This window comes from Harpia harpyja, chromosome 13, assembly GCF_026419915.1.
Source record: "Harpia harpyja isolate bHarHar1 chromosome 13, bHarHar1 primary haplotype, whole genome shotgun sequence".
Classification (NCBI taxonomy): domain Eukaryota; kingdom Metazoa; phylum Chordata; class Aves; order Accipitriformes; family Accipitridae; genus Harpia; species Harpia harpyja.
The window spans coordinates 11,097,706-11,111,365 of record NC_068952.1 but is presented as its reverse complement, the minus strand read 5'-3'; the positions used below and the strand labels follow the sequence as shown (position 1 = coordinate 11,111,365).

General features: G+C 40.5%; 1 protein-coding gene across 1 annotated transcript in view; it reads right to left on the bottom strand.

The window, feature by feature from the left end:
* Positions 1 to 13,660, bottom strand: part of PTPN14 (protein tyrosine phosphatase non-receptor type 14) — a 124,276-nt gene that overhangs the window by 7,751 nt on the left and 102,865 nt on the right. Inside the window, exons 14-18 of the mRNA XM_052805415.1 lie at positions 12,979 to 13,122; positions 11,730 to 11,948; positions 7,618 to 7,746; positions 6,433 to 6,667; positions 4,070 to 4,233 (exon numbers count right to left, since the gene is read on the bottom strand). Coding sequence (XP_052661375.1) covers positions 4,070 to 4,233; positions 6,433 to 6,667; positions 7,618 to 7,746; positions 11,730 to 11,948; positions 12,979 to 13,122 — 891 coding nt within the window. The remainder of the gene's footprint in view (positions 1 to 4,069; positions 4,234 to 6,432; positions 6,668 to 7,617; positions 7,747 to 11,729; positions 11,949 to 12,978; positions 13,123 to 13,660) is intronic.

The following is a 13,660-nucleotide window of genomic DNA, read 5'->3' as shown; positions in this document are numbered from 1 at the left end:
AAATACATCTGTAAAGTGAAACGAGGACCCAGTATCCACAGTACATGTTTTGCAGACTTCAGGCCAGCATTGGTCTGTTGCCATCTACTGAACGTCCACTAGCAGCTGGGACACATTAGGTGTTCTCCAAGCAGGCATCTTCCAGCTTAGTTTCAAACAAAAGAAATTCACTCCTGTGCCCTGAAAATGCTCTGCAACAGGAACTAAAGCACAGTAAGTGGGGACGGATCAGGAGATCCACTGTGAAAGTACATCCCTCACCCCACCGAGCACACTGGGGCACAGGCACCCTATAATGGTCCGAATTAAAAACCAAATGAGTTGCATGAAACAGAGGCCCATGAGGTAAAGCGTTAGAAATCACTGCAAATTTCATTAGGTGTTACCATCGTATCTCCAGCATTTAGGGAGCAAAAAACCTATGATGTTATTGTGTTTTATCTGTTACAACAGGTACATAAGGAGCTATTCAGAAGTCATTGAGCCATAAAGCTCAGCCTGCCAGGCTGAAATTCAAAGAGCGTGTAATATGACCCAAGATGAGGGATACAAATTTTCTACAGCAGCAGTAAATGCAAGCATTAAGATACATGCTTTTTTTGAGGAAGCCCTTAAGCAGTTCAAGATATAAAACTGAAAACCAGTTACTCTATCAGGCAACACAAACTGCATTTTGCAATGCCAGTTTGCCACTCCAAAAACACAAAAAGGAACTTAGCAAGTCTTTTGGCTGAGATGAGAAATGTTACAAGCACAATGCCTGGACAAACAGACAGAGAAACAAATTAAGAGTGCTGCTAACCCTTGGAGGCGCAACTGAGCACGGAGTGTGCTTCCATGCACACTGGAAGTTTTCTGGAAAGTTTAAAATAAAAATGCTGCATATCCATTTCTGTCCATATATATCAAACTTTGAATCTCCATTGATATAAACAAGCCCTAACTCATAGGCTATCACTTTCTGAAAACAAGCCTAAATATTCTGCCACATACCCCAACAAGCTGTTATAAAAGGACATCTCTAGAGAGTCAACAAGCGTAAAGATTTGTGATAAGTAATGTCATATTATTTTCAAACAGGTGCAAAGGAAAATGTAAGCTCTTTCCAGTGAACTCAGCTAACTCGGAGAAAGCCTCTCCATAGACTTGGATGCTTACAAAAGCGATGCAGTCCTTGCTGAGCAGAGTCATGTACAACCTGATCTCACCTGAGCGACTGCAACAAAAATGCAGGCCAGCTTCGACCTGCACACTACGTTCCTCTCTCAGCAGTTCAGTGCTTGACAGCACGTTGATTTTTACTGGGCACACAGTGATCTGTGCACCTCCTTAAAATGGATTAGTCTTTGACTTATCTCAGAAATGAAAGAAAAACTCATCCTGCCTATTCAACCTTGTTATCTGCAGTCTACTTAGCATTTTACTCCAGGTAAGCAGAATCTTCAAACTCACCTTCATCACAACGTACGTGTCAAAAAAAGACACATAATCCTTTGCTAAGGTGGCATTTTCAAAAAGAACAAACAAAAATGTTACTCATTTCTGACTCCCAAACTAAAAGATCTCCCCTATGAAAATGCACTGCAGCTGCAATCATGAGTTAACGTCCCAGTGCCAAGTCTGAACTAGAAGTTGGTAGAGCAGGATCTCAATTACTTTCTTGTTCTACGTGTCTACAGCAGTAAGGATGTAATGATGTGATATATTACTTACTATACAGCAAGTTACTGAAACTATATCCCTGCAATAAGATAGACAGCTTTAGACTCAACCAGCAATCGCCTAGAAGTCACAGTAACTGAAGCTGTACAGAATTTGATTAAACATGGCTTTTTACCTAAACCTGAAACCTCAGACTCAAGAGTTCTGGTTTTAGTTCCAGCACTGCTGCACACTTTCCAAGATGGTCTGTATGAGGATTTTTCAACCTCCCTCCCCTTTTTTCCTTCACTGCTAGAATGTTAACATTAATACATCTACTTACTAGGACACTTCTGAGGAAATAACTAATTCGTAAGACTAAAGCATTTTAAGTAGCAAGTCATTTTATTTCAGAAAAAAACCCAATTAATCCTACTTCAAAATAAACCAGCAGAACTGCTGCATGAAAAGGAACCCTCTCCGTGCTGAATGCAGTATCTGTCACAAACTGAAAACATACTGTCAAGATTTTTAATCTTTTTTTTAATTAGGTTTTAACAAACCAAAAAACATTAACTTAGTACAATCTAGAGCAATGAAGCCCTTAAGGAAAATTGTCTTTAATATTAATGATGATTTTCACCATTAATCAAGACAAAAGAATGCTTTAATTAAGGGACATCAGAGAAATCACTTATTCTTGAGCACTACCATCAGCTCCTAGTGAAGCTGATGAGAATTCTTCTCAATGTCAAGGCTCACCCCCATGCTCAGATGTTAGGTACTGCCTTTATCTTCACTTGTTACTCAGCTACTCTTTGCCAAACAGGTGACTTCTCTAAACCGCAGACAAACTGAGGTGGCCAGAACATGTTGCACAACTGTTAGTGTTTGTTCCTGGCACACTATTAGCATACAGAGGTTACTATAAAGCAGACACAGCTACACTGATGCTTGCAAGCCATTCAGGTATGGCTCTTGTAACTACCCAGATTTCCTTCTGGCGTGCAGAAATTTCATGGCTGCTGTGTGAACACCAGCAGCAGTCACTTCCAGATGCCATTGCATAAGGAAAGAAGTCAAGCAGGCTCAAGAGTCAGAGCTGTTGCCCCACACAGAGGTGGTTCCTGAACAGCAGTCAGGGCAGGAAGGCTGCGGGATTCCCAAAGCACATACTGTGGGTCCTTTCTGTCTGGGCCAGCTCCTTCTTCCCCTTCCTCCCCCCACCCCCAAATAAAAAGGAAAGGAAAAAAGTGTAAATTGTGACACAGATCTACAGGACAGCTTCACCTCTAGTGAGGCCCAACCAGAGTTGAAGGAGGTTCATCTCAGATGAACTGAGCCCAGGATTTCTAGGTGATGTTGTAACCACAGAATGATGAGCTGCTGGAGGGGGATAACACAGTAGCGAACAAAAAAACTACTTCTTGCATCAACTTTTTTAAAAATAGTGATGAAGAGGAAAGTGCACTGGTACCTGCCTGCTTTAGAATTCACATTTTTTAATAAGCCAGAAAGCTGCATTGTGCCCTGCACAGAAAGGCTCCAATCTATACCTCCTCTATGGTAACATAGAAAGTAGGTGAGCATTTCAGGTGCATACATCCAGTCTTCCCAGAATTTCAAGCAACTCATCCAGTGGATGATTAATGGGAGGGGCAGATGATATATGTCTACTTGTCACTCTTGCTGCATTCGTATCTCTACAAAAGGTTTTGGTCTTTGAGCAGTTTCTTTGGCAACAGAAATCCCCAGTTTCAATAGCTGTCCTGTTGAAACTGTGTGGCCCATTGTTATTCAAGATGTGATGTTCTTCCCGGACAGTTCCCCAGTGACACAGGACACAGATGAAAAGCAAGTTGCTACACATGGTTACTCTGCTGGTGCTCTTATTCTTAACTCCGGACTGTATTACTAGTCTTGTAATATTGGCTGCAGTTCCTAAAGCCCTATTCCCCAACATACACACACCTTTTTCTTAAGACAAAATTTTGTTCCAGATGAGATTAGAGACAATACAAGAGAGAGGAGGGAGTCCAATGAGTGAATTTAGAGAGCAGAAAACTTTAGTTCAAAGAGCAAGGAAGGTGACATAATTTTCTAGCCTCTCTCTGATAGTCCTTGTGAACACGCTGTCTCGAGACTGTTAATTAAATACAGGTATGAATTAGACTAAATTCTTAACAGAGAGAAAACCCTAATTTGGAATGTATTAAAATAATACCAATAAAAAATGCATAATATCAACTCAACAGAAAACTACAAGTAACCTGCCATGGGAAATCTCTGCCTGTTGCACTTAAGGCCCTTGTCTCACAAAGGCAATAGAAAGAAAGCACTTAAATGCCTTTTAATTTTAACCTCAGAAATGTAGCTAGTTAGTCAAGGAACGAGCTCAGGGTTTGTCTTGAGAAAGAAGGCGACTTACTTCATTATGCTCCAAGCACCCAATCATCAGTTCTGTTAGGATAACCACTCCAGTCCTTCCTACCCCTGCGCTGCAGTGAACCACGATAGGAGGGTTGCAGTTGTTGCTGCTGTCCAACACACTGTTGGTATGGCGACGCACTGACTGTATCTCCTCCAAGTAAGCTGCAAGATAAAATGCAGGCAAGGTTGCAAACATCTATATGTCTAAATGTAAAAACTGGGAAAAAAAGAATATGGAAAAGTCATTCTTTGTAAAAGTGTCAATAATTTACATTTTTTACAACATACTAATTATTTTGGTCAGGCTGCAGCAAACAGCACTGAATCCAGCAAGTACCAGCTGAGTGTCAATTATTACCTGGGAGTCTGCTCCTTTAAATTAAATAGTTATTTTAAAAAATTAAATTCTGGTTTCCCCTCTGCAAATCTCCAGGTACCCTAAGCAGATAATTCTAGACATTACTTAGAGCAACTCCTGCTATTAACACGCTGGGATCAAAACAACAGCTAAGTCCCATTGAAACTACTGCCTGTCAAAGCCAATATTGGATGGGAAGCAAGCATCCATCTGCCCTGTTTCACCCTCCCTCCCTTCTAGAGTGAGACAGATTCTCACCCACCTCTCTGCTCAGGGTTTGTTTCTCAATAGCTATGAGCCCTTCTGGGAGCTCACTGTCTTTGTTTTCCCTGAAGCCACTTTTAGAAAGTGCATGACTCAAGAACAGTTGTCTTGAGTGGCTGTTCAATAGGTTCCTAGTTTTGTTCAATGCATTCCACTGTCAAACCGCACAGAGAACCTTACAAACTGGAAGCTCACCTGGTTAGATAAACACACCATAAACTACAAGTCCGATTCTGACCTCTAAACATTGTTCCACCATAGTCTAGGTGCGTGATGAAGATGATGGACCTCATCCAGAAAGATATATGCAGATGCATAACTCTTAGACACTTAGCTTCCCACCAGTCAGAGTGGGAAGTGAGATCTGAGCCAAACTCTCCTGCCTTGACTCTTGGTGTCATGGCACTGCAGCCTGAGCAGTCCTTTCGAGACAGGCAGGCTGTGGCTGGAGGCCTACCAACATCAGAAAAACTGCATTTTAATGCACACAGTGAAATGGGACTGTACGTGGTGGCAAACAATGGGAGGACAGAGGAAATGGGGACAATCAGGTTCCAATTACTGCCATGCCCAACCACAGCTACAGGCGTTGGTAGGAGAAACAAAGCATGAGACAAACTAGGAATTGGGCAATAGCTTCGCCTGAAAGACAGATCCCATGGCACTCCTTCGCCAAAGCTGAAATGTCATTTTTATTTTCTGCCCTGATGACAGAACTGGGAAAAGGAGGACATGTTATTTACATCAAGCTTATACCATGCAAAGGAGAACGGACCACTAAAGGACTGTAGCTGTGTCAAGACTGAAGTGGAACTAATGGACTTTGCTGAGAGAGGACAACTTAGCTGCAACAGAGCTATGCTGCTGCAGCTGCAAAGCTTTCAGGAACTAAGAGGGCAGGCATCTCCAACGCATCAGTACACCACATACAGACTCCTCCAGTGGTAACTTAAAGATCTCTGCACCACGCTCTACTGTAGTGCCAGAGATGTGGCTTTATTTAAATAATGGTTGAATTCCTATTACTTAATATGGTAGTGTTTATTACTTGGTAAGAAGTAGGAAGTGTTATTAACTCATTACAGGTGAATGTAATGGCTGTATTTTCAGAAATGCAGGAACCAGGACCCTATTTAATTGGGAAGGCCCTTAGCGTTGCCTGGGTACAAGTGGTTAGAAGAGTGGCAGTGAGTTCAAACTTACTGCATATGTGATGGAACCCTCTGCTCTTTTGCAACAAGTCCAATGCCTCTGGACTACTAAATGCTGGGTGTCAGCAATAAGGGCCTCCTATGAAACTGGAGGAGTTGTGCCATATTTCACGAACATCTGAACCTCTCTCACCCAGACCTCTCTAATCACATTTGTGTGCAGCCTAGTATCTCCTACACTCATTAGGTAGCTGGGAAGTGGCAATAACTCATACTGACAGATCAGCCAGCAGAGGTATCCTATTATTTGAAATTTCCTAAGCCTTTAGCACTGCTGCTGCCTCTGATATTTCCTCCTGTTATGTCAGGTCTTTCAGGACCAAAATCCTCAATCACCTTAGCTCCTACCTCTTGAATTCCACTTTTTTCTCCAAATTGCAGCAAAGTACAGCCTAGTTGAGGCCTTTGTATGCCACAGCAATAACCATTTAATATCAATCTCAGCTGTAACTAGGTGCAGTGAGCTGAAACCAGTGCGAGCAACCTTTGCCTTGATGTATTTTATCACGCAAGGTAAAGAAATCTTACATAAAAAGCCTTGGACTTCTTCTGGACACCCATGGTCTGGCCAGTCAGTATACTGCAAATGCCACACTGTCCTCTCTTGTCCAGAGAGAAGATGCTTGACCTTCAGACCAGTAGTTGCATAGCAGCCAGAGTCTGTGCGGAACTTAGTTGTCACCTTGAACTTCCCGTAAGTGGCTGAGCTGTGCTTAGAGCCCAGTTTAGGCCAATAACGATGACTTTTACTTCTTCCTCCCTCCTTAAAAGCAAACAAATAAACAAACAAAAGAATAGCCATTAGTTCCTGCAATTATAATTCTTTACAGAGGGCATAAAACTCTGCAGATAAGCCAAGTATTCTTATTTCAAATTACTAGAAGAGTAAGGAGCATCCCATAGAGTAATGAAGATTAAAACTTAAAACTCTTAGCCATATAATATTTCTAAGTGTAAAAATGCTTGAAGAACTAACTCTTGTCTTGTGGTGAAAGCCAGCTACTGCCTACAACACCTCAGTAAATATTCTCTTCCTGGGGAAGCCTTTCATTTAAATGGAAGGAGATTCTCTTCAGCAACTTCTAAGTATCTCTTGTTGGTCAGCCTTGGGAACTGGACAGTGACTTGATGTGCTGTGGCACTCCCTGTGTTTGCTAAAAGCAACCAGCCATAAAGCTGAATGCAGTGTTAGTTAGCAACGCGTGCCAGTTTCTATAACATAGCACATAGTTCTTGGATTACAATAGAAATAACTGTTTCACTTGGCATAAGAATAAAAAGGTTGGTTTTGTTTGGGATTTTTTGTTACACGGACACTTCTGTGGAAACAACAGCTTCTGGTCTCTTCTCAGCTGATAAGAGTGACAGTATGCAGAACTGGCCCTGGACGGGGTGGAAGTCTGTGTCATTTTAACCAGGAGCAGTTCAGCGCTCTCGCATTCCAATGGAAACATCTTTCTTTGGTTTGGCCAAACTGAAGTGAAGCAGGGGGAAGGGGGAGAGGGAAGGGGGGGTTCTGCTTGTTTCACTTTAGTACTTGCCAGAGTATCAGAAAGTTACATCGTATAGTATTACAGCAGTACAGCCATATGTTCAAACAGAGTAAGAGGAAAAAGGGTTGTTGATAGAAAAAACAGGTTACTGGAGTGGAAAGTGATGATAAGAGGAGATGTGCTCACATCAGAAAGAACTGTATTCTGTGATTTAACGTACCTCTTCAGCTGTGACCATGGCTATAACATTCACCCCCTGTTCCCACACCATCTGCCAGAAGTCATGGCACGTGTGTGGCAGAGGCCCTTGGGTAGCAATGTAGTGCCACTCCTCTCCACCTACAGTAACCTGGGAGTAAGAAGGAAAAAAAAAAAAAAAAAATACAGTCAGTGCCCAAATTCTCAGCAGCATCTGTGCCAGAACTGCCCTTTAAACAAAAGAGATCATAATGAAACCTTTACTTCTTTGTTCTTCCACTTTTGTTCAAAATTGTGCACAAGAATCATCCTTTTGATAAGAGCAAATCTGACAAAACACAATCTTTGGTGCTTCCAAGTCCTTTCTTGATGCCCATAAACATAAAGCTTTGACCGAAATGTCATCTATTTTTCTTGCCATTGCATCTGGATCATAGAGATGAAAAAAATTTTATTTTTGTTTTTTAGGCCCTGTTTCTGATATGGCTTAAGTACAAATAAGCAGCTGACTGACTTCCCTGGGTTTGGTGACAGACCCATGATGAAAGAAAAATTGAGCACCAGAGGAGGTGTCTACATGCATTAAGAAGGCATTGCATTGCTGCAAATCAACACACAGTAGTGTAGAAAGCCCGAATGCAAGCATGCAAATGACATTTTGCATGACAAAAGCTAAAGGCCTCTGCTGTTTAGGACCTCTGTCAACTATTTTCCACTCAGGCAAAAACTAAGTTCTTAAACAGACTCTTACTACACTGATCACTGTTGAAGATGTGGCCAAGCTGTTCCGAGAGTATGCAGTTATGCCCACACACCGTACATAACACGGAGCTCAGATAGGCCTGTTGCCAGCTAGTAATGAGATCAAGACAGGCTTCATTTCAAGTTACTCTTCCTCACTCATGTTGTGTTTTTCAGTTCAGAAGCTGCAAACTACTATAAAGTAAATCCAGCACGTTAAATGGCTTTCAAATGCCATATGAAATTTAAAATTATCTAAAGCTGTAGTCATGTAAATCTATTTCCCAATATATAACTGGATTACCAACCCCATCTTAGAGAAATATTTGTGTATTTGCATGACAACACATAATGAAATTATTTTTAAAGCACTATCACACAGATTTACACACTATAAATTATGTAGTGCCCTGAACAGACCCAGCATTACCTTGATGCTAACCAGTGTAAAACACTGCCTCATTTACCTGACTGAGGCAGATCTTCACACTTAGGCAGTTATAAAAACAAAAACCAAAACCCAACCAAAAACCAACCAAACAAAAACCCAAAAAAACTCCAACTTGTGTATAAAAAAAAAATTTATTTTATGGCAGATTATTTGCTATGCATCATGAAAGGTTTATTAAAAAAATTTTTTTTTTTTTCAACATTTTAGGTAAAAAGCCAAACCACTTTTAGAGCTACTAGATAACATTTGAAAATATGCTTACCAGAGAAAAGGAAAACCAGATGAACTAACTATTTTGGAAAGTTAAAATATTTTTCCTTCTCAGGCTAAGACCTCCTAATTCTATGTATTAGCCCAGAGCCAATTCTCACAACAAAGTTACGAATCCCAGAGAAGATGATTTACAACAGAAATACTGACACATTCGTAAATATCAAGGTGCTGGCGGACAACGCTACAAGGAGCAATCAGTAACTCTGACAGGTTTAACCACATACTACGTTTGAGGTACGGGTCTTTGAATACATTTTCAGCAATAGAATCAATTTATTTGTTATTCAAACAGCTGTTCATTAAGCTGAGATGCTTGGGTTTTTACACCTGTAACTAGCATAGCATTTGTACGATAACAAATTTTTCACTGCATTGAAAACTGTTTTCAACCCTGTACGTCAGCTCATTTTCTCGTTTCATACTATGCAGCACTCTCCTCTTTGAATGATGATTAAAATCTGCAAGACCAATGCAGGCAGACTCCTCAAGTCCTTGTACGAGGTGGGGATGAACGTAAACTGCACAGCACTAACCGGCATCTTGCACTTGGACTGGTCTTCTACTTGCATGCTTGTCTGCAGTCGTGAGTGCCGGTATAGTATTACTGAGCTTTTTAAGTTAACTGACCTGACTCAGTCAGGTGAAGCAGTCTTAAGAACTTTTTTGCTTAATCTATAAATTTAATTACAATTTTTGTCTCTGGTGTAGAAGACAATCTTTGTATCTTAACAGCGAAGGTCAATGGTAAATAAGCAGAGAAATACTGTAAAACTGTGGGGCTCGCAGACTGAGCAGTGGGAGCTGGAATCCTCCAGGCATGGATCTTATCAGGATGATATAGGAGTTTTCTTTGCCTACTGACTTCTGTTCCAAATATCCAGCCTCCTGGCACATGGTATGAAAGGACCATAAATAGTCTGGAGGGAATGCAATGCCTGGAATGTTTACGGCATTCTAATGCCCTAACTGCAGGATATTAAAAATTGAATATTGGGCTGCAAACGCACACTGTGCTACTGAGGTAAATTTCACAGATGCGATTTCACCTTCTAAGCAAAAGCACATCTGCTTGGCTTCCGTATGCGCCACTATGAGTGTGAGAGTCAAATACTGGCAAGGGCCACTGTCATGCACTAAAACATTTGTGCGTGTTCCTGTGTGCTCTATGAAGGCGAGATGCATGCGTTTCCAACACTGACACACAAAATAAAATGTGGACTCAAAAACTAGCCAGGGAAAATTCTTTTCTGGCTAGTACTGCTTCGTGGGCATAATTTATGTTAGGAATCTCCTTTTTTTGGCCTCCTACAAAGTAGATGAAAAATTTTGGGCTCAGAAATCCATCATCACAGCAACGTCTGATTATGCAAAAGCTCAGTATCTGCTACCTACCAGGCTATGTAGAAAAATGATAAACTGCCAGGATCCTGGTTCAGAAATTGTTTTGAATCAACAGGATTTAACACTGTAAATCACAACCAAAGAGGCCAGCAAGTCTTCTGAAACTTTTAAAAGGCTTTTACTCCAGGAAAATCTTAATTTAATAGGATGTTTTATTTATTATTTTTGAATTATTTCTTTTTAATTTGGATTTTGACAATGAGAAAAAGCAGACAGCCCTCTCTGACAATGAGAGAATCTGTCATCTGAGGGAGAGGAGTGCTGTTACTTCTCTCAGGGTAGAGTAAAAGCCAACAAAGGACTTTGCAAATAGTACTGGAAGCTTAAAGAAAAACAAGCATCTGCAGCCACTGCAGGATAGTTCACTGTTAAAACCGGCCACGTTTCTAAGTAACAGTCAGATCATATCATATTTCTACATTGAATTAACAACAAATCTGAAGTTTCTTGATAAAAGTTATTTTGATACATATAAGTTCAATGCAGTACCCAATCAGAGACACAGGGATCTCATTAGTAAGGTGTTCTTTTTATCAACACATACTTAAAAAAAAATTATTTCAAAATCACTCAACTCTCATCGTAAAAGGAAGAAATACGTTATATATATATATATATAATTGCAGTATCTATGCGAACATGCATTACTCCTAACTACACACTTTTTCTTTGGATGTGGAACTGCATACATGGATCTACACCCCCGATTTTTAAAAATCGTATCCTATATGCTAGTAAATGGAAAAAACTTTTTAGTCAAACCTTGTGCAGTATTTCTTTCAGGCTGCACCAATCAGTTGCAGGGACTCATTCTGCATGGGTTGTTGTAGTCCCCCAGTGGCCTGCAAGGCTATTGGGACTGATAAATCAGAACACGTACTGACTGCTCATTCTTTCAGGTACAGGGTCATGACAACTGTATTACATTGCAGGTATTAGGGCTGATCTAATGCATTTTCATGAGGTTTAAGAACCATGGCATCTCTTTCTACATTAACCAATACAGACATTCCACAACCAGCTGGCAGAGGTGGGCATAAAAAAGTAAGGATGCCTCTTTGAATTGACTTCCCAGTCTCTAGCAATTAAATCAACTCATGCATGTTAGTTGATAGAGATGCCCATGCTGACACAAAGGTACAATGATGCATTCTAAGTTACCTTTTCAGAAGCTTCAGAGTTACAGAAAATGCTGCTGTGCATCCAGAAATGCAAACAAAGCTTTAACATACCTTCATTTACAAAGCAAAGTCCAAGAAAGCTTTTACCTTTATGTGTGAAGCATTGATGTAGCCTGTATTATTTTCTTTGGTCGGCACCAGCTCTACTCGGTTCTCCTCATACGGAACTACCTCCCTGATGCGGTTGCGCTCAGTGTTTTCAGGCAAGGCAGCAGTGGTGAAGATCCCATCTGCCTTTTTCTTTGGAATCTGCTCGTATTCTGTAAACACCATCCCCTCTTCCAACTTCCTCTTCAAGATTTTGCACTAAGATTTAACAGAAAGGAACACCAATCCATTAATTCTTCCTGGAAGAATGTTTACCACTAGACCCATCCATCTGTTCTTTGAATTTCAATATATAGCCATAGCATTCTCTCACTCGCTTCTTTTTTCAACTGCAGTTATCTGAGGAAACACGACACACTCTTATTTCTACTGAATGAAACCACAAGCAAATTTTACATTTTTACATTCCACCTCCACATTTTTTAAGACTGATACCGTAAAAAGCAAAACCATGCTAAATACACTCCTGGTTCAGTATGAATTTGTATGTGATTTCGCCGCAACAGATACCTGTCAAAATATTTTAAATTTATCTTTTTAGGAAGAAGATCATACTGCGAGAAGTGTGATGTGGTCCACATTTCAAAATACTCCCTAACTTGCCAGTATGAAATTTCTGTGGTTGAACACAACCCCACATACATACAGGCAGAGGTTAAGTTCTGTCGTCTGCGTACCAGACAACACAAGGCTGCAAATTTCCATCCAGAAAGCCAGAACGATTCTTTGCAAATATGTGTCTCAAATCTTAATGGCAGCAACTGGTTTTAATTTCCGAAATTCCATATACATGCACACACCCGCATGCACAAATATCAGGAGGCAAAACTTTTTTTTAAAATTTAATCCCATTAGAGACGTTAACTGAACTCCTTAGATGGATCAGAACATGAAAGACTGTATCTATGGATGATCACAGTAGACTGCCTGATCAAGTGAAAAATGTGCAAAAAGTTAGATTTACAGCTTGATTGTGTACGACATCGTACAGTCACGTGAAACGGTGAACAGTCTCCATTTTCACTGACTTCAGTAAATGTTCAAGACATTTAACACTTTGCCAGCATCCAAAGACACACCAGTGTTAACCACAGACCTTTTCCATTAATGGCTCTGAAAATTTTTAAGAGAAATTTTTTCACATTGTAAATCAAATTTTAATATTTTAGAAACTTCATGCTGTTGGGAACAAAGGGAATGAGCAACATTTCATGAGCCTCCATCTTACCCTCTCATCCATTGGCACCTTGGCGGCTTCATCCTGGCTGTCCTCTGGCACTGGAACCCTAGCAACTGAGAGTCCGTTCAGTGCTGCCAACATCAAGGGCCTCTTCTGGGCCTCCAGGCCTGCCATCTTCTGCTTTTCTAGATTCTTTTGGCAAGAAAAGGCACGTTTTCATCTCTGTGTGATTATTTATAATGCCAGTAAAATGCTGGAATGTTTTTTTAATCTCCAAAATCTGCAACTCTCTGGCCAAGGAATGCAGATGATCACCATTAGCATCATAAATTCAAATACAACCTCTATTCTTCCTGTTATTCCTCAAAGGCCTGCTCCTACATGAGCACAGAATTTTAATTTCAAAGAAGTAATCCCAGCGTATAATACAGTATACATGCCATCAAAAGACATACAAATACAATCTCGAGCATTTTTCTGCAAACATTATTCTGAATGTAGGACACTCAAAGCATCACCCTGTTACGTGAAAGTAGCACTACTGTAGCCAAGATACCTGGGGCATCTTTTAAAAAGTCATAATTTCAATCTATTGCAACAAACAGTAAAACACATGCCCATTGTTTCTCTTCTGTGATGGTGATACTTAAAATGAGAAGTCTTCTGATGCACTCGGCTATTATGGCGATTCAGTTAGCACCCATGATATATTTTGCACTAAAACCTGAGC